Here is a 20,296-nt window from a genome sequence, read left to right on the forward strand (position 1 = left end):
ACTCATTTAGAACCCACAAGGCATGAAGAAAAATGTTTTAATACTGAACATTTTAATACTGAAAAGGGCAGGTTTGGTGAAGAGGTTATGGAGTCAACCCTTTTTGACTGGGCAGGAAGGAGGCAGAATTCAAATTCAGCTCTTCACTCTTCTCTGCAGTGGATGAGTAATTCTTCCCACATTCCCAGAGGCTGAGACTACTGTGCACTCAGAAGGCCTACTGTGTGCACAGCCCTTGACTGTAGACAGTGAGGAGAGAACACACGGTCTTTCATAGAAGGTAGCTCATTGGTCACGTGCTGTGGTGAATAGGTACACAATTTCTGAGGCGGCTGTGGAGTAATTTCTATGTTGTAGAGAATCAAATCAGATATTAAAATTGAACAAAATCCCAACTATTGCCAGGTGTCAATAATGTACCCTGCCAGATATCCCATGAAAGTCATTCTTCAATTGAAATAAATGTCACAAGTGGTTCTTGAGGCCTTTTCCAGTTAACTTAATGACATAACTTTTTTTTTTTTTTTTTTTTTTTGGATTTTCGAGACAGGGTTTCTCAGTAGCTTTTGGTTCCTGTCCTGGAACTAGCTCTTCTAGACCAGGCTGGCCTCGAACTCACAGAGATCCGCCTGCCTCTGCCTCCCGAGTGCTGGGATTAAAGGCGTGCACCACCACCGCCCGGCATAACCTTTTTTTTTTTTTTTTTTTAATCACATCAGCCCTGTGTCTAGCAGGGAAAGCAAGCCAAAACTGAAAGAATAGGACATAATGAATTTTGGGTTTGGTTTTAGTTTAAAGGAGGAAGTAAACTTCAGTGGGGGCTTATTTTGACTTTTGCATTTTTCACCCCTTGGAAAATAAAGACTTGTAATATGGGGTGTATGTATGTTTGTGTCTCTGTATTTGTTCCCACACTTGCGGTGGGAAGACATGAAGGGTGAGTGTTAATCACAGAAGAAGAAAGAGTTATATTTTTGGTAACATCGAATATTAAACCATAATAATTGACCTATCTAAACAACAGTCCCTTTCAACGTCTGTCTGAGGCCGGCGAGAAGAAATCAGCCAGTTCCTGGAACATTGGAGTCCTCTTGAGTTTTACATTTCTTGATTTATTTCCAGTTTCCCACCACCCTTTTGCTTCTGAGCTCGTATGAGAAGTTTGTAAGTTAAAATATTTCCTGAAGGTTTGTTGACACTATCCAGAAGTCTAAAATTGATCTGGACAAAGGAAATCCTAACTGTGGGGCAGACAGAAAATGGGCTTGCTATGAGGAGTCCGCGGTCCTTTGGGGTGCATGGGCTTGCTATGAGTCTGCGGTCCTTTGGGGTGCATGGGCTTGCTATGAGTCCGCGGTCCTTTGGGGTGCATGGGCTTGCTATGAGTCCGCGGTCCTTTGGGGTGCATGGGGAGTTGACACAGCCATCAGAGCTCAGGAGGCTCTACAGCACTGGCTGAACAGGACTGTCTGTGTGGCAGCATTTTATTTGTATTTTAATAAATAAAGTTTGCCTGAAGGTCAGAAAAGCAAACCAGTCAGTCACTGGCTCTTACCTCTACCTTAGTTCGAAATAGTGATCCCGTCTCCAGGAATCTCAGAATGAGACTGTGTGTGAGAGCTGTCTCCTCCCATTGTATAATCCTCTCTAGTGCTGGGATTAAAGGTGTGCACCACTACTGCCGATTTCTATGGCAAATTAGTGTGGCTACTGGGATTAACGGTGTGTATCACCACTGCCTGGTCTGTAAGGCTGATCAGTGTGATGGTTTTACTCTCTGAACTTCAGGCATGCTTTATTTATTAAAAATACAAGTGAAATATCACTACATGTCTGTGTCTTTTCAGAGTCCTGACTGCCTCTGAGAGCATAAAACCCCAAACAAGATACAGGGATGGTAACATCTTCTGACACACAAATTGGAAACTTCTGTCGACTTCAGACTAAATGCAGTTTCATCCCAAAGCTCTTGTTGCTCCCTGGCCTATCTCTTTTCACATACAGAGATTCAGGTGAAGGTGACCTGTGACTTGTTGGGAATGCACACTCCCATTATGGCTGGGAACCAGGGCTGGCTTTTGCTGAATTAGTTGAAATCTTTCTTCCCCTACCTTGTTCACATTGATCCTTTAATCCCCAATGCAGAGACATGAACACAATCACAGCATTATAAAACTTTCTTTTTATTGCAGCTTTCATTTTACTCCTTAGGAAGGCAGAGGTGAAGGAGAAAGGAGTAAAAGAAATGCTTGAACCCATGCTTGGAGGTGAGAGAAACGTTCCTTTCGGGAAGAATTAAGCTGGAGTTGGATCCTGCACTCCATCAGGAGTGGCTTTAGCTCTTGCAAAAGAAGGAAAAGACATTTTTGAAGTTACTTTGTATTCACTCTTCTTAGACCTCCGGTGGCCATAGATGGCCATGGCAATGAAAACACCTACTGCTAGGATAGCCCCAACTGTGATTCCAGCAACGGTTCCTCCTGATGTGCTCCCGCTGTGCAGTCCCGAGGGCCTCTCTAGCCTCCACTGCTGGGCGTAGGAGTCCTTAATCCAGGATGCGGCACTATCGCTACTTGTCTCTCCATTAGAGCTGGTGTCAGACTGACTCATGAGAGGAAGCTGAGTGTAAGGTGGTAGCCTAACAGGGGCTAGGGAATCTTTTGTAAAGATTCCAGCCTTGACACAATAGGACACTTGGCAACCATCATTGATAACAGCTAGCTGTTGGCTGAAGCCCCCAGGACACTTTTGCAGAAATGATTCCCCTAAGTCTCTGGATGTTGAAGAATTAACCAACGGGTTCCCCTTTGTGCAACTGAAGAACCCACCAAAGGGGATTGAAAACTTATGCCCCAACTCATGATCCATAGAAACACATACCTTGAGGTTCTGTAACAGACTCAGTGAAAGGTACCCAGATGGGCATGACTGTTCATTTGTCACAGGGTTGATGCTCTTGTCAGTGAAGACTCCCCCAAAGAGAAGTCCTGAGTTTTGGGATACTTGACTACTGGCCACACACCAATAAGCCCTGAATTCAGCCTTAGCCACTTTGAATACATTTTCACACACTTTCTTACAGAAGATCTTGAGGGTGCACTTCTGTCTGCATTCTGTGTCCCTGTAACCCTCCTCATGGGTCTGAGTCAGTAAATGGACAGTACTGTATCCAGAGGGACAGGAGAATTTACCAGTGAGTGGATTCTTCTGTTCCAACTTTTGGCAGAGATTTAGTGAACTGTATGAGAGTTGTTGACACACCTGATAAACGCCTCCGAAGGGAGAGTTGGCTACCTTACCATCACAGGAGCCATCATCTGTATTGGCTTGAAAATTGAAGTTGGGGGAATCGACATTTGTGCAGCCTGGGTATGTGTTAAAGTTGTAGTAGTTTCTCACGGCAGTTTCCACTGTCTTCGATAGCTTCTCCACCAAGTGGTATGGAAAACCAGGCAGCTTGTTAGGCTTGATGAAGAAATGCAGAGGCAAACCAGATCGGTCTACTGCCACCAAGTGGTTAGCCATGCCATTCTGCCAGGTTTCTAAGGTGATGCCTGGGTAGAATGGAGCCCCTCCGATGCTCTGCATCCTGGAGTTAGTTCTGTTAGCAAGGTAGCCTATGGTCAAGCTATTTTGGTAATCAAAGCCTACTTCAGGTTTGAAGCTCACAGCCTTTGCGAAAGTGATTCCAGCAGAGGTGGTCACAGCGGCATGGTTTCCCTTGTGGTTCTTAAGGAAGGAGGACCTTATGTGGTCCTCCTGAATGAGTGCAGCCCCAGCATCCACACTGGTGATTACATGTGTGCCATAGTTGAGGACCAACAGTTCTGCCAGGTAGGTGGCCATCTTTGTCTGGTTTTTCTCTAGATGGTCACATATTTCCATGAGCTCTTTCTTAAATCCCAAGCTGAGTTCTGAACTTGGGTTGTTTTTTACTGTGTAGGCCAAATTTCTCACCTGAACTCTTGTAGTTACAGCATGGTCCTTCACTTGAAGGGTCTTCATCCTTTGGAACTCAGAAGAGAACTTGCCGTTGACTTTGAAAGGAAAATCGAGCCCCATGTTGATGGAAGCTGACGTGGTGCTGCGGTAATTCACCCAGGAGTCCAGGATTTCTGAGTTCATGTCCAGGTTGCTCTCTTTCTGAGGAATAGTAAAGACTTCATCGGGGATGATGTACTGTCCATCTTCTGTGGTCTTACAGTTGGTGTATGTCAAGTCCATCACCCGCCCCATGTCTATGTTCCTCAGATTATCCCAGCCCCCTCCAGGTAGCACTTCCAGAACGGGTATATTGAAAGCCTGTTGGCACTTTCGAAAACTAGTTTCACTGGTCTCTCCTAGGAGCTTGTCTTCTTCAGCACATGCTACTGTGGTCCAGATGAGGACTGTGACAATGAAGCTGTTCATGGTGAAGATAGCCCCAGTCACACACTAGTCCTGGACATGCACCAGAGAGCCTGGGGCAAACTGAAAGACAAAAAGAAAGCAATTGCTTAAACAGTAGTTGCTTGAAATTTTAACAATTCTCCTAAAACCGTAAGTTGCTCTTCAGCCTGTGTTAGCTGAAAAATTGGCAAAGGATAGTTGGTTGGAAGACTAACGATCACTTGAGCATGCAACAAAATATAGTATAACATACAAGTGAACACATACGGTGCAGACTTTCCACCCGTTTTCTCCAACCAAGCTGTTCACTCTGCGGTCATGCATCCTCAGAAGAAGCAGATCCCACATGTCACCTGTTCTTTACCTGGGGAGCCTGCTTTGGCTTTTTGTTCGCTCTCTTGGCCTTGTTCCAAACTTGGCTCACGGTTCTGTCCTCTTGTCAGTCTCCAGTGCCAGATTCTTTTGCTGACTATGAAGAGGTCAGTAGCAACATTTGCCCTTCTTGACATGCTTTTATCTCCACCAGGTACAGGGTATTTCTACCTCATGGACAAGCCTTAGATTTCTCATTGGCTTACTGAGACTGGAGGCTGTCCTCTCAGAGGAAAGGCGGGAGAGTATCATGCACGCACGTTTTGTGATGTCTCATCACTACAAGCCCTCCTGTTTTGGTGTGTGTATGATATTATCTGGGGCTGAGATAAAGAATGAAGACAATTCTGTTTGCAGTATCCTGGGACACTTCAGTCTGACTTGCCCTAAGCTTTTCATGTGAGTGAGTGACCTTGTTTCCTTTCACATAAAAATATCACAAAGAAGACAACAGCCACTCTATTATCTCAGTTTTAATTTTTCAAAAACATAGAGTGACCAAGAAATATGTGTGCCTGTGTACAAACCCATAACTTTTTCTGTATATTTAATTTGCAAGTGTACATTTTGTACTTTTAAGTTTTCCAACCCACTGTAGGTGTATAAAAATAAGTGTGACTCTTCCTTACAAAATTAAAGAAATTAAAATTTTATATCATTTGAAGAACATAGTTTCACGTCCTTCCCCATCTCTCTTTCTGTGCTGATGCCAGTTCTGTTAAATGAATGAGAGATACATCAGACCCAGTGATCAAGGATCAGGATTAAAGGAAGTTCATCTCTATGAGTTATTTAGAAAAATTAAAATGTGTCTTTGTACATTAACTAGTATCCAGAGACTATAGAGAAGCCAAAAACAGTTTGAATTGCACTGTCATGGCTCCCCAAAACATACCATAACCAACATGCAGCCATGTTTCAATTTATAGGTCAATGTTGTTACCTATCTGACTTGAAGTTTTCAGGGAAATGAATAATGTTGGGTCATCACTGATATAGCAGAGGAGAGAGTTTAGAAGGAATGAAAATAAATGAGAGTTTAAAAGTTCTGTTCCTGGTCTTCACAGACGAGTTTCTCTGGTCACTGTTGAAACCATAATGGTGTTCTGTAAATACAGAACTACCACATTGTGGCTCTGTCCATGCCACAGAACCCTGCTTAGGGAAACTGACTTATACCAATCAACAAAAAAGACTGTTTGTTAACAATGTCTAGGCTATGCTTAGCTGGAAAACTCGGGCACCTCCGAGGACACTGTTCCTTAGCTTATAATTGGATGGTTATATGCTAATATATCAGGAGAGGGAGGCCAGAATTAGAAAACTGAGCATAGAAGTAGCTGTCATGATTCTGTATTTGAGTCCTTCTCTTCAAACTGTTTCAGGCATGGCTGGCTGGAAGTGGAATACTCTCCCTCCTACATTCATCTGGAGGCAGACAAGCAATTTCTCATTCTTTGTTGCTGTTTTCTTGAGCTCATTCTTCTGAAAGAAGAATAGCAGCGAGGTCAATGTAGGCAGTTCTAAATCTAGATGTTTCTAAACACTTAATGTCCGCCTTTTTTTCTTTGCTACAGTCTTCCTTCTCAATTTTGGCATAGGAAATGAAAATTAATATAGTCATGGAATTCATCAAGGGTTATATAGCAAAATGTTTTACTAGGACAAGGATAAGAGAGGTCAAGGAGAAGTGAATATAATAAAAATATATTATGCATGAAGACGCCATGATGAATCCCATTATGGATAATTGATACATGCTAGTAAAATAGTTAAATTTTAGAGACATAAACACAAAGGTTTTAAATTTTTTTAAGTTCATTTTACATACCAACCACAGTTCCTGCTCCCTCCCCTCTTCCTGCTCCTCCCCATCTTCCCTCCAACCAACCCTAAAAATAAAAACATTTTATAGAAAACACAATTCTTTTAAAATGACTTATTTCTCTCTCTCTCTCTCTCTCTCTCTCTCTCTCTCTCTCTCTCTCTCTCTGTGTGTGTGTGTGTATACCCATGAAGGCTAGAAGAATATTTCAGATCCCGTGAAACTGGAGTTACAAATGGTTATGAGCTGTCTGACCCGAGTGCTAGGAACCAAACTCAGAATTCTGGGAACACAGCAAGCCCTCCTAACTGCTGAGCCCTGTCTCCAACCCTACAGCATAATTCTTTCAAACAATTTTAATAACACATAAAATAATGCTGAAATCATTCGGTGTTACCAGATATTTACAAATATCCACTACAAGAGGCATCTACACCAACCCATTGATGGTAGTGACATCTGGTTAGTAAGAATTATTCAATTGCTTTGATTTTTTTCTTATCAATTTTGTTTTTATATGTTTTAGCTTTTAATGATGAGCATTTCTCACCCATTTATCAAAAAAGTATGTCATAACTGCCAAAAAATGCTCAGTAAAATAATCAAGAAATGCATAACTTTTAAAAAAGAAACAAATCTCTTTTGGAGTTTCCATATGCCTGAATGTGTTGAATGCCTATGGACTCTGTGATTCTTTTGCTCAGTGAGCTGTGTTTTTAGTTCATGCAAAAGGTATGAAATTTAGGGTGCAACCTCCATCTGCACACCAGGACAGTAAGTTGGTTCTTTACAGGCATTTTCCTGCTTTTCCCCTTCCACCAACAATTTCCTCTTCTCTCTTGCATTGACTTCTGTGTACAAGAGCATACTCTTTCAGGCTTGTCATCGTGGGTGAGGAAATGCCCGGGGCTACACACTAAACTCTGGCCTCAAGCAGAGAGAAGCGGTGCTTCTGCTCGAGGTACACTAAGGTGCTGAAAGGCACTTTCACTTCCTCTACCAAGCCATGAACCGGAAGCCACATCTGTGTGACCACGGACAAGCTTCTGACTCCATGTCATGAGGAGCCGTGATTCATGTGTGATGTTCATCCTGTGCAGGCTTGGGACCGGATCAGATGTTTCCAACCCCTTTATTCTATCATCCATCTGGGATAATTTCATGCACCAGGATTATCCCATTTTTATGTGTTCCACAGGAATCTAAAAGACCCATCAGAAACTCAGCACACAAAGCAAGGAGCTGGGACTTCTGCAGTCCATGGAGTAAACTCCAGTCTGGACTATGGAGGATGTACCAGTGAGACAGTGACATTTTCTCCTTTCAGTCTCCTAGCCCGATGTTCTAGGACTTGCCTGGTCCACTCCTTCCCCTTAGAGGGCGTTTTCCCACCAGGACTGCTTATCTACTAAAAGAAGAACCCAGTGGGTGTGCAGCCCCTTTTATTATGGTGGGTAGGAAGAGAACGCTAATGGGAAATGTCTCTGTGCAGTCATATCAAAAGCTAGGCCTGTTTCCAGAAGATAGCTGATGGCCAGAAATCTAGTTTAACATCACAGTAAAAAAGGAGACTTACAAAACAGAACATGAAGAATCCAGTCTGTCCTGGATGGATTTGCATGGTCTAGGGAACTGGCCCTCCTTTCTCACTAAGAGTGTAGCTGGAGCTGTGGCCTAAGACAGAGGGCCTCAGAAAACTGATGCTATACCCCCCCCAAACAGATATTTAAAGAGAAAAGAATGAAAAGAAACATTGCACTGAATATTAGAAAAGACTCCAAAACCCTCTCCACTCAGCCCTCTACCAAATCAAGAGCAAGACATCAGGTTACAAAGACCCCGGCTGAGTCCTGGTTTGGCAGGCCCAGACTAAAAGTTTTAGCAAAGTTAAAAGCTAAAGAGTATCCAGAATTACTCTAGACCACAGGAGGAAACTTCACATCAGAACTGCGTAGTATTCAATGAGGTAGAAACCTGGCTGGAGTCTGCAGGGTAGCACAGATTCAGCTGCTGAGCATCAGTATGCAAGACATCAGGCAGCTGCCTAGGGCCAGGGTCAGCACTGTCAAACTAATAGTGAAGACCAGAATCTGAATCTGGTCTTGCAAGGGACCAAGGGACCACACAGGAGTAAGAACAGAATTGGAACCTGTCCCCACTGAAGGCAACTGAGGTGTGACCCACATAAATTCATGACTTGGGTCTGTGAAGGTCTGCCAACTGATGGACTCAAACTCTATGACATGTCCTCTAAAGGGGACAACCAGAGTTGGAGCCAGCACTCACTCCTGAAGTGTCCACAACCAGACTGTCCAAAGGTGTGACCATCATCTGTGAAATGATTTGTGAAAAACCGTTCAATGAGGGACCAACATCTGTAACCTAACCTTGCAAAGGTCTACTTAGGGAACTGAGAGGCATCTGAAACTCATGTTGGAAGTCAAGGCTAGGACACTGGGTTTACATAACTTTAATGTTGCTTAATGATTACATCTAAGTAGCCACTGGTTTATCTTAAACTCTTGCTCTTTAGTTGTCTTTTCGTTTTAATTGGCACATAGTAACTATGCATTTTTATGAGGTACTGTATGATAATTTGATGCATATTCATAACTTGTAATAAATAAAACAGGCTATTAAAATTTTATCCTTTCAAAAGATATCATTGCCTTGTGTTTGGGTTTTCAATAAAAGGGAGTAAGACATAAATTACTGCCACCTCCACACATGTTGTGGGGAACTATAACTTCCTTCTATTTGACTTATTATCTAACTTCCTTTATCTGTCATTCCCTCTTTCCTTCCTAGCCTGTAATAACCCCTGAAGTACTCTCTACTTGGGTCCTCTGAAAGAAAAGCAAGCACTGTTAAGCCCTGAGCCATCTATCCAGTCCTGAATTTTTTAACAAAGGGAATTGTGCATGTTATTGGATCAACTTTTAAACAAACTGTATATAATTCCTGGCACATCATAGGCTTCCAATAATAGACATTCCCTTCCTTTAGTTTCACATCTCTAGATTACCTACCAGGTAAACTTGAATTTGATTGTTTATCAAACAGACATTAAGCACATAGTTTGTGGAAGGATCTGCCCAGTGCTTTGGAAGAAAGAGTGAAGGGCGGCTTAGGCACGGATGCTAACAACTTAGGAGAAGACTATCAGGAAAAATACCTTGTCAGATGGAGGGGGTTCCTATAGTATTTTATAAGAATATATTCCATAGTGATTACCTGGTCTGTACTTCTCTAGGACCAAAGAAGACTTGACAGAGGAACATACTGACTAAATCCCCCCATAGATATTGCTAACGATTCAGCAAGGCATAGAGATGATTAAATGAGAACACTGGAACACAAGAGTACTATGCAGAATAGTGATCACCAGGACAGATGTGCTTTAGAGTTGGTTGTTGCAGCTCACCATGGTTTATTTACACAATCATTAAAGAAACAAGACTTCATTTACCATTTACTCTAGAATTATCTTGAAAAACATGGTTGAAGATGATTTCAGTGACAGTCTGCAGCAAACTCTCTGACATAGATATCTTATTTCAGATCGTGCTCTAGAATGAGGACATCACTGGAGTGGTGGCACTTGTTAGAGAAAACGGGGAAACTGAGGCACGGCTATTAACACAGGAAGAAAGCCTGACATCAGAGTTCAGAGAGGCTGCAGACAGGACATGAACTAACAGCCATATAAGGTTGAGAGTGAAAACCGATCTCGTGAGTAGATATGAAATCAGAATGTCTCCGAGAAGTTCTTCTTTTCCGGCTAGTCATATCTGGTCACAAGACTTTAGACATGAACCTCATGCCATTCCATTTACAACTATGTCTAAGCTTTTGATATTGTAACATGGCACCATCTACAAAATCCATGGTTGAGAAGTCAATTGAGTATTTAAAAAATTCCCCCAAAATATCCTATAATATTTAGGCAAATTTATAATTTTGCATTGGGTTGTTGTAGGGAGCTGTGGGCTACATTTCCGGCACCAGGCCGTGCGCACGGCTAGCTTTATACCTGAAATAATTACATGGAAACTGTATTCTTTTTTTTTTTTTTGGTTTTTCGAGACAGGGTTTCTCTGTGGCTTTGGAGCCTGTCCTGGAACTAGCTCTGTAGACCAGGCTGGTCTCGAACTCACAGAGATCCGCCTGCCTCTGCCTCCCAAGTGCTGGGATTAAAGGCATGCACCACCATCACCGGCTGAAACTGTATTCTTTTAAACACTGCCTGGCCCATTAGTTCCGGCCTCTTATTGGCTAGCTCTTACATATTGATCTAACCCATTTCTAATATTCTGTGTAGCACCACGAGCTGGCTTACCATCTACAAAATCCATGGTTGAGAACTCAACTAAGTATTTAAAAAATTCCCCCAAAATATCCTATAATATTTAGGCAAATTTATAATTTTGCATTGGGTCATATTAATTACTATCCTTGACTACAGGTATCCCCAGGATACCTCGGTGTAGGGCCTGCTCTTTCCTCATCATGACCATGTAGATACACATTATGGTGGTCTTAGCTTCTTGTGTCTGGTCTCCATGGTCTTTATGACTGCACACCCATTATCCTTGACTCTTTCTAGGCATAGTTTATTGGTACCTTACCACTCTATTGCCTCCGAGTCATCAGTGTTGAATTCATGTCAGTGGCAACTCTTGAGTTCCTAATCCAAAATTAGTATTTTTTATTAGTGCCAACTCTTGGATAGGTATAATCCAAGGCAAGTGAATATATCTCAAGAGGTAAGTGAATTGGCAAGAACCATGCTTAACTGGTTTTTTTTTGTTGTTTTTTTTTGTTTGTTTTTTTTTAGGAAGACATTGATGAATGATGTGTCCCTATGACAAGGTTTTGGCTCATGTCCCTGAGACATGGTATCTTGAATTTAGCACCTGGTACCCTATGGTAGAGGAATACCATCAAAATCATATTTATTTTACCTTCTGAGTGACTAAATTTTAAATCTAACATCAGTCCATGAAAAGAAAGTAAAGTAAAAAAAATATCCATTAAGTACAATCTTCCAGTAGATTTGTCAATTTGGCGTAGAAGATTTTTCTTGAAATTGTTTCTTTTTCTTAAGATTTATTTATTTATTATGTATACAGTATTCTGCCTGTGTCTCTGCAGGCCAGAAGATGGCACCATATCTCATTATAGGTGGTTGTAAACCACCATGTGGTTGCTGGGAATTAGTAGTCAGTGCTCTTAACCACTGAGCTAAATCTCTAGCCTTTGAAACAGTTTCTTTAACTTACTACCAATTTTCTGAGTCATGCTATTATTTTAGTATTTATATTTAACAAAAGGCTTAAGTTGGTTTTTGTTCTGTTTTTTACCTAAGGAACTGTAGGACAGAGAGACAGGACATCTGCTTCTTCCTCTCCTTGAGTTTCTTCAATGCTTCTTTGATCTCCTTGTTTCTCAGACTATAGATGATAGGGTTCAACATGGGGATCACTGCACCATAAAACATGGACACCACCTTATTTTTGTCCTGAGAGTAGCCAGCACTGGAATGGAGGTATGAAAAGAGACCAGAGCCATAGAAAAGAATCACTGTAGTTAGATGAGAAGCGCAGGTGTTGAAAGCCTTCATCCGCCCATGGATTGAATGAATCTTCATGACAGCAGCAATGATGTAGCCATAGGAGATCAAGACAACCAGGGCTGATGCCCCACCAACTGTACACACAACCAGAAAATTTACTACTTGACTGAGAAAAGTACTAGAGCAAGACAAGGACATCAGGGGTGGCAAATCACAGAAAAAATGGTTAATGATCCGAGACCCACAGAAATGAAGCTGGAATATGGAGCTGGTTTGGACCAAGCCAGTGAGGAGCCCTCCTGTGTATGCTGTGATGGCCATACCCACGCAGGTGGTGGGTGACATGATGGATGGATAGAGTAGAGGATTGGCGATAGCAGCATATCTGTCATATGCCATGACAGCCAGGAGACAGCACTCAGTGCCTCCCATTCCAATAAAGAAGAAAAACTGTGTGGCACAACCTACAAAGGAGATGGCCTTCTGCTCCCTAAAGAAATCACAGAGCATCTTAGGGGCTATGGAGGAAGTGTATGAGACATCAACAAAGGACAAGTTGCTAAGGAAGAAGTACATGGGGGAGTGGAGGTGTGAGTCCATTCTGATCAGGACAATGAGGCCCAGGTTCCCAGCCATGGTCACCAAATAGATCCCCAGAAACAAGACAAAAAGGACAACCTGCAGCTGGAAATGCTCTAAAAATCCCAAAAGGATGAAATTGGTCACCATGCTAATGTTTCTTCCCGCAGCCATGTATCAGCTCCGCTGTCTTCAAAGTCCCAGAGATAGACTCCTGGGGTCAACCAAAATCCAAGTGAAGAAACTCCTCTGCTTTGTCAAAGAATCATAGACTCCTACAACCAGAAGACATCCCCCAAAATAAATGTCTTATGTCTGATGCAGAATTCCCCTCCACAGTGTATGGAGGTCACCGTACTACTTAACTGATGAACTTGTTAATGCAAAATATGTCAAGATAGTAATCACATTATCTGGATCATCACCTTATTGTCAGTAGCGACACCATGGTAATGGAGGGAGGTACTTATTAGTGGTACTTCGGTTGACAATCTTTCTCTTCTTCTGAATTACTCCAAATGTTGCACTATTAAATCACTTAGATATAGACATGTATTCTTTTCTTTTTAAAGAGAAGAAATATAACAAAATTCAAAATGCTTGCAGATGTAATTTTGTTTCTTAGTTTAATTTAGGTTTTTAATTGAAAATTCATGCAGTATATTCTGGTTACAGATTCCCCTCCCACATCTCCTCCCAGATCCTCCCCATCTACCCAATCCCACACCTTCTTGCTCTCTTTCTTTAGAAAATGATAGGTAAAAAGATAAATAATTAAAAGAACAATAAAAATCACAAAACACATACACACAAAGACAAAAACAGGTAAGATTTTAAAAATGCCCAAACAAAGCAATATAAGAAAAAAAAATCTACAAAGCACCATTGTTTGTTTTGTATTGGCTATTCATGTATTGGCATGGGACCTACCTTAAGCTTGGTTTATATGCCAGTAAAATTCTACTGGAAAGAATAATTTTCCTGTTGTGGTTGTTTTATCATTACACTTTTAAGCAGGTTTCATAGATTGGACCTCTCTCTCTCTCTCTCTCTCTCTCTCTCTCTCTCTCTCTTTCTCCCTCTCTGAATGTATGTATGTATGTGTGTGTCCCACCTTTTTTTCTTGTCCCCCTCCCTCTATCCCAACAGCATGAAGCAAATAGAGATAAAACTTGGAAAAATACTGACTAAACCAGTGAGTGGAAAATGTCTAACCATATGAACTTTGAACACTTTTCTTGCACCAAGATTATCAGCAAGAGACCATGTTGTGCTTGTTAGAGCTAAATGCTGATGATGTGGATATTAATAACACATTAGGAAGTGCAGAATACTCGTCAGAAGGCATAGCACAGACAGAAAACCAGGTGATCATTAGCACAGCATAACAATTGTTATAGAGAAACCTTTATACAGTGCCCTGGAGCCTGGAGATAGTAGGTAGTGTTTTCAGAGAAAAAAATCTGTGAGGACAATTGCAAAGATGAGTAAAGCAGTCCTGGGATGGGAAGACACTGTGTGAGAGGCTTGGGGGCGCATGACTGAGATCTGAATTGTTCATTTTAAGCAGGAGGAGAACATTTGCAGAAGTCCTGGGGAGCAAGCTTAGTATTTAAGGCATATAAAAGGATCAGAGCACAGGGAAATGGGAGTAGAAGACACATAAATTCTGAAAGCCAGAGGTGGGGAGACAAATTGTGAAAGATCATTGAAAGCTTAGAGGGGAAAGACACGTTTGTTTCAATCATACAAAATCGTAAACATGCACATACATACATACGTCATCACATAAACTGTATGCCACTGCATACATATGTACATCAATATTTTATTTCAGCCTCTCTCCACTTCCAGGCTTCCAATCGATTTATGTGGCTCCATTTTCAGACAGAAGCAATCACCTTACAGTGTTGCATAGATTTGATTTGTTTCTTGACTTTTCTGTCCTTCACTAGAACAGAAGTATAACAAAGGCAGCTATTTTTAGAATTCTTTTCTTTTCTGTTAACTAAATACACAAAGCACTTAAACCCACACCTAGCACAGAGCAGGTCTACCAACTATCTAGTAGATAAATACCATGTTAAAGTGTTTGATCTTTTCCCTGCGAGCAGAGAAAACAATAATCTTATTTTATTCTTTAACGTTCTCATTCCTTACTGTGAACAAGTAACTAGACGGCAAATACACAACTAAACACTGTTACCTTAGTGTAATTCAGAGTGTGATAGACTTACAGAGGTAGTAAGAAAGATGACTAGGGGGGGCTGGAGAGATGGCTCAGTGGTTAAGAGCATTGCCTGCTCTTCCAAAGGTCCTGAGTTCAATTCCCAGCAACCACATGGTGGCTCACAACCATCTGTAATGACGTCTGGTGCCCTCTTCTGTCCTGCAGACATACACACAGACAGAATATTGTATACATAATAAATAAAAAAATATTTAAAAAAAAGATGACTAGGGATTAAAGGGGGCAAAGAAAGATCACCAGAAAGTTGCTTTGAAATCCTTAACTAAAGTTAACGACAGTTGGCTAGAGACAGGCAGATTTACAAACTAATACACCTTTAAGCCTTTCGCTGCAGGAAAGAAACCACACAGGGCTGGACCATTGGCAAGGCTGGCCCATCTTTATTGTGGAATGTTTGCTGTGATCATCAAAGGTATGTTTTATCCAGATACATATGATTCTTTCCTATTTCAGCCCTGAGACCATGGTTTCTAGGTTTACATTTTTAAAATATGGTAAGAGCTAATCACTAATTAATTTATATAATTCCTGTGTAGGTAGCTTGATTATTTTGACCTAAATTATCTTCAGGTAATGATATAGGAGATTATATGAGATACACTACATTCATTTATAATACGGCTTTTTTTTGGGGGGGGGGAGGTCAGGGCTTGAATACTACCATCAATTGTCAGTTTGTTTTTGTTGTTGTTGTTGATGGTGGTGGTGGTGTTTTTTCTTTTCAGTGATTTTGAGCTTATTTATCATCTCTGAAGCCATTTTCCTATTTGTGGTTACTCAAAGCAGGGCTCTGTAATCAAACAGAGAAGAGCTAGTCTTTGATCTTTGCATCTTCGTTCATCAGTTTTTTCACATGGGACGAGCCAGTGGTGCTGAGACTTGGGTTTGGAGCCCACTGCATACTAGGTGGGTTTTCTATTAGTGAGCTATATCTTCAATCCTGGACACATCACACATCAATCTCTTCCTGTGATTTCCCTTATCTTTAAAATACAGGAGGCAATAGAAAAGGAAATAACTTCATTATTTCACTAATGATCAGTCCTATTGGGATTCTGACCAAGATCATTCCATCTCTACATGGTCTGCGTCTCATCTGCACCTGCTGACTGAATGCAAGTGTGTGTGTGTGTGTGTGTGTGTGTGTGTGTGTGTGTGTGTGCACTTGTACAGCACAGCAATGGTTACACTGGCATTTCCTCTCATGTTACCATCAATCTTTACAGCATCATATTGGTTCATTTCACAACACTTAGCATGCTTTGTATTTTGTTGGATCCCTTCTCTTTAACTTTAAGCTATGAGATGTTTTATAATCCAAGTTTCTTGCAACTAGTAGACCTAAATGGCATTGATTTATAACTTTAAAAATATATATTGCTGGCAAGAAATATATTGAAATTATGGAAGAACAAGAAATTATTAAGCTGTTGAATCAACATTTAATTTTCTAATTCTTTAATTCTTAAGTTTTTGTCTGTCCTGATACCTAACCCATCCAGATGTAGCTCTGAGCAATTGATGGTACTGTATCATTGATACAACTGAATGAGGTGTGATCTTTCACCCAGCCCATGTGACTGGACAGGACCAGAATCTGAAAATGATTATGAAGCATTTCCTTGTCCTTAATCCTTGCAGTGTGATTAACTTTTAACAATCAAGTTAATGTGTCAAGATAAAAAGGAATAGATCTCTGATGTTGTCATCCCCATATAACTGATGTCTGTGAGGGCCACATAGTATGCAATGGGTTCTGTAGGAGGTGGTGAATGAAACAGAAAGACTGACATGAGGAAAAGGTGTTTTCATGGCTCACTTTCCCTCCAGCATTTATCAGAGTGCTTGAATTTTAGAGATGCCCAGTGGATATTATATTCACTGGCTGAATAAGGGTTACCACATAGACCCTATACACTTTTTCTATCGCCAAGACCATGGGAATCTTTCTATTTTAAGTACTTCCTGGATACTCAAAAAATACTGGGAGTATATTTAAACTAATAAAACATCACAGCTGGAAATCAGCTAGCTTAGACTTTCCCAACTATGGTTATAAAACTAACACCAAAAGAGACAGGGAAAATGTCAATATAGTTGGTTAGACTAGAGGCGAAATTAGATTCTGTATCTCATTCTTTGAGAATAGCCCTTGACCCTCGACCTTCTTCTGAAGCCTGGCGTCTCAATGGGAGACACAAAGAGATTTTACTTTGCAGGCACACCGTGCTTGCACCCTGAGAGTCTAGAGCAACATAAAAAGTACTGGCTTTTAAATCCTGGCATTATTATTATTCCTCCTTTTCTGAAGGTGCAAAAAAAAATGATTAGTTTAAATCAGTATTGGCTTAGTTCATTTCTCTTCCCATTCCAAATGCTAAGTAATAGAAACCTTTCAAACAATAATACATTCTCCTAATTCTACCACACAGTTTCCCTTATTAAATTCAGAGCAGAAAGAGCAAAATTCCCAGCATTGTTCCTGCTCCACCTTTCCCTTTCAGTCACTGGTTTTATCATTGAAGGATTAACAGGTAACCAGTCCAAGGAAGTGGTGAAGGCGACTCACCTGCAACACCTACAGCTCTGTGCTTCAGTTAGCTGGTTGAGGCCAGACACTAAGAGAGAGAGAGAACAAAGCACTTTCATGACAGAACCTGGAAGACAGGTCATTTTGGAGGAGGTAAGTAAGGGTTAGATGTAGCCATGTTCAATTGACTGCCAAGAGAAGGGCTTGGGGTGAGGGATATAAAGAAACTCAGGTTGTCTCCAGGTGCTGTTGAGTCTCTCTAGATGGTGATATGTCCCCAGGAGTCCTGATGGGTAGAGTGGCTGGCTAACTGGACTCAGGAGTACAAAGAATGCCAGGGTTGCCTGAATAAAGTTGGTATCAGCAACTCTCCCTATTTTCTTTAAATTCCCAGTCCCTCATCTCCAGTGAGAGCTCCCTGGAGTCAAAATACAGAATTCTAGTTTAGCATTACAATGGGCAACAGCCCCCTATAGTAACAGTTACCTTTGTAGAACGGTGGGTGTTTTCCATGACATAATTGAATTATGCAAGGTTAGAACTAGGAGCAAATTAGTGCAAACCCCCAGAAAAGAATGGAAGGAGAGAGAGAAAAGAAAGGAGAGGGAAAGAAAAGGAGACGAGGGAGAGAGACTGATCTTAGGAAAACAATAGCATAGTCGTGAAGTGGAGTGTGTATCCCAGAAAGGGATTAGTATACACTGGGAGAGTGACAATGAAGGGGTTTAGCCTTCAAGAGTCTGAATCAATTGACTTTGTGGCTTCTTTTCTAAATTCTGGGATTCTGATTCACCAAAATAAAATGGAAAAGACACAGATGGCTGCTAATGTTTTTCATTGCATGGACAGCAAACAGAGCCTCTTACACAGTTTACTTCATAATATCCTCAGAGAACCCCAAAGAAAAGCCATCTGCAGTGGATTTTCACATGAGAAAATGGAATTTTGGAGAAGTAGCTTCAATAAGGTCACACAAACATCTCTTGGCAAAGCAGAGACTTGAACAAAATCCTTCCAGCATCAAAAGTCCACACTTGGTCCTCTGCACCGCACTGCCCCATAAAAAGATAGATGGCAACAGAAAAAAAAATAGCTTTCAAAAATCCCACAAGTGGTAGTTTTAAAGAAAAGTTTTGGGTTTTGACCAGAACAGGATTTCCCTTCTGTGTGTATTTTGTTTTTGACTTCTCAAATATCTAGTTTGAAAAGATTTGAGTGTGTCCTATGGGGAGGAACACGCTGGGATTGAAGTGGGCACTGTGCAGACCCACAGAACTCTGCGGCTTCTTTCATGGATTTCTGCCTCATCCTATTTGTGTTGGCTGAGCTTTGACTTTGAGAAAAGCCTGTTGCAACTTCGCCTTTCTTCCCACAGCCTGAGCGGCTTCTCCTTGCTTGGGCCAGTATTTCATACTACAAAGCCAAACAAATTATATCCTCTCCCCAAATTCCCAGCTCTTGGCCCTATGCCTACATTTTTGGGTACTCTCTCAAACTTGACATTAAAGAATGGAGCATCATGGTTAAAGAGATAGTTTCTATGTAATTAAATCTTTTCTAGGAAAAAGAAAACCACAACAAAACCAAAACAAATTTCTGGTTTCTTTTTCTTATTACAGAGTGAAATGTGAATGGGTGGGGTAGTAGAAAACTGTAGTGTTTACAGTTCCTGTCTCCCTTCCCCTCTGTAAAAAAAATATTCTCACTCTCTTGCGCTCTCTCTCTCTCTCCCTGTTTTTTTTTTCTTTCTTTCTTGTTTGTACCACTCTCAACCAAGGAGCTCTTTTCTCATGCAGTTTACTCTGAGTTGTTTGAGAAGATCAGGAGATTTTAATTGGCTCGCTCACAAACTGCCACAAATTTGTAGCTGGTCTTTTTTGCTCCCTAGTCTCTCTCCATGCCTTCTTGTTCTTTCATGAAGAATTTTCATTAGTCTATTGCGTGTGAATGGCCCAGAAGCATTCTCAGAGGTCTCAATCCTTAGTACACTTTAGGAAATCAAAGAGGAGAAGTATGAACAGACATGGGAAGAAGGCAGGAAACGGTGGTCTTCCCACCTTGTGGTGATAGACTCAAGAGTGGAGCTAGGCAGTTTCAAATAGGGGTGCAGCAGTGATCTCAGGGGTGCTTGAGTAAGGACGGGTACTAAAGAAAGTGGCAGATAAGTTTAGCAAGAAGAGAAGGGAATGAAGGGGCTAGAACAATGCCCCAGCAGTTAAGAGTACTTGCTTTCCTTGAGGACTGGAGTTTGGTTCCCAGACCCAGCTTCAGAGGAACTGATGCCATCTTCTGGTCTCTGTCTATAAGCATCCATATGCACATGGTAGACACACATACATCTAGGTTAAAAAATTAAAATCTTTTTAAAAATGAAATGGAAAAGTAAGTGCAGTCGGTTGCTGTAGGAAATCCTTCAACCAGTAGCCTTTAAGTTACCTGCTCACTTGGACATGGCCTCTTACACTATAAATGCTGATATATGCACTCTCTCTCTTTTCCAGCTGCTGGATTTGGTTGCTGTTCCTTGATTAAGTAGAGGATTGTGATCTGTGAATCTATCCCTACATAAATGAGCCCTTATTATACTCAATTCTGAGCTAGTGTGGAATTTCTTTTTAGCATTTGGCACCCATTGGCCAGCCAGCAAGATGTCTCTGTCAATTCTAGAGTTTTGGAAGTTGCTTACAATGCACTTTCTGTTGATGTAGGTAATTTTATATTCTGAAGTCTTTGATGGAGTTAAAGAATTCTTAGTTATGATAAAACATAAAGTAG

General features: G+C 41.2%; 2 protein-coding genes across 2 annotated transcripts; both read right to left on the reverse strand.

Annotated features, from left to right (window-relative positions):
* Positions 1 to 2,295: 2,295 nt before the first annotated feature.
* On the reverse strand, positions 2,296 to 4,410 carry LOC121454733 (macrophage-expressed gene 1 protein-like). Its single transcript, XM_041662162.1, has one exon. It carries the CDS (start codon positions 4,408 to 4,410, stop codon positions 2,296 to 2,298), a length of 2,115 nt encoding a protein of 704 aa, XP_041518096.1.
* A 7,535-nt stretch (positions 4,411 to 11,945) lies between these two features.
* LOC121454734 (olfactory receptor 5A1-like) lies at positions 11,946 to 12,914 on the reverse strand. The gene has a single exon (XM_041662163.1). The coding sequence runs from the start codon at positions 12,912 to 12,914 to the stop codon at positions 11,946 to 11,948; it is 969 nt and encodes a 322-aa protein (XP_041518097.1).
* Positions 12,915 to 20,296: the final 7,382 nt, after the last annotated feature.

This window comes from Microtus oregoni, unplaced genomic scaffold (assembly GCF_018167655.1).
Source record: "Microtus oregoni isolate MIOR12 unplaced genomic scaffold, Mior012 000012F_ref0000307, whole genome shotgun sequence".
Taxonomy (NCBI): Eukaryota; Metazoa; Chordata; class Mammalia; order Rodentia; family Cricetidae; genus Microtus; species Microtus oregoni.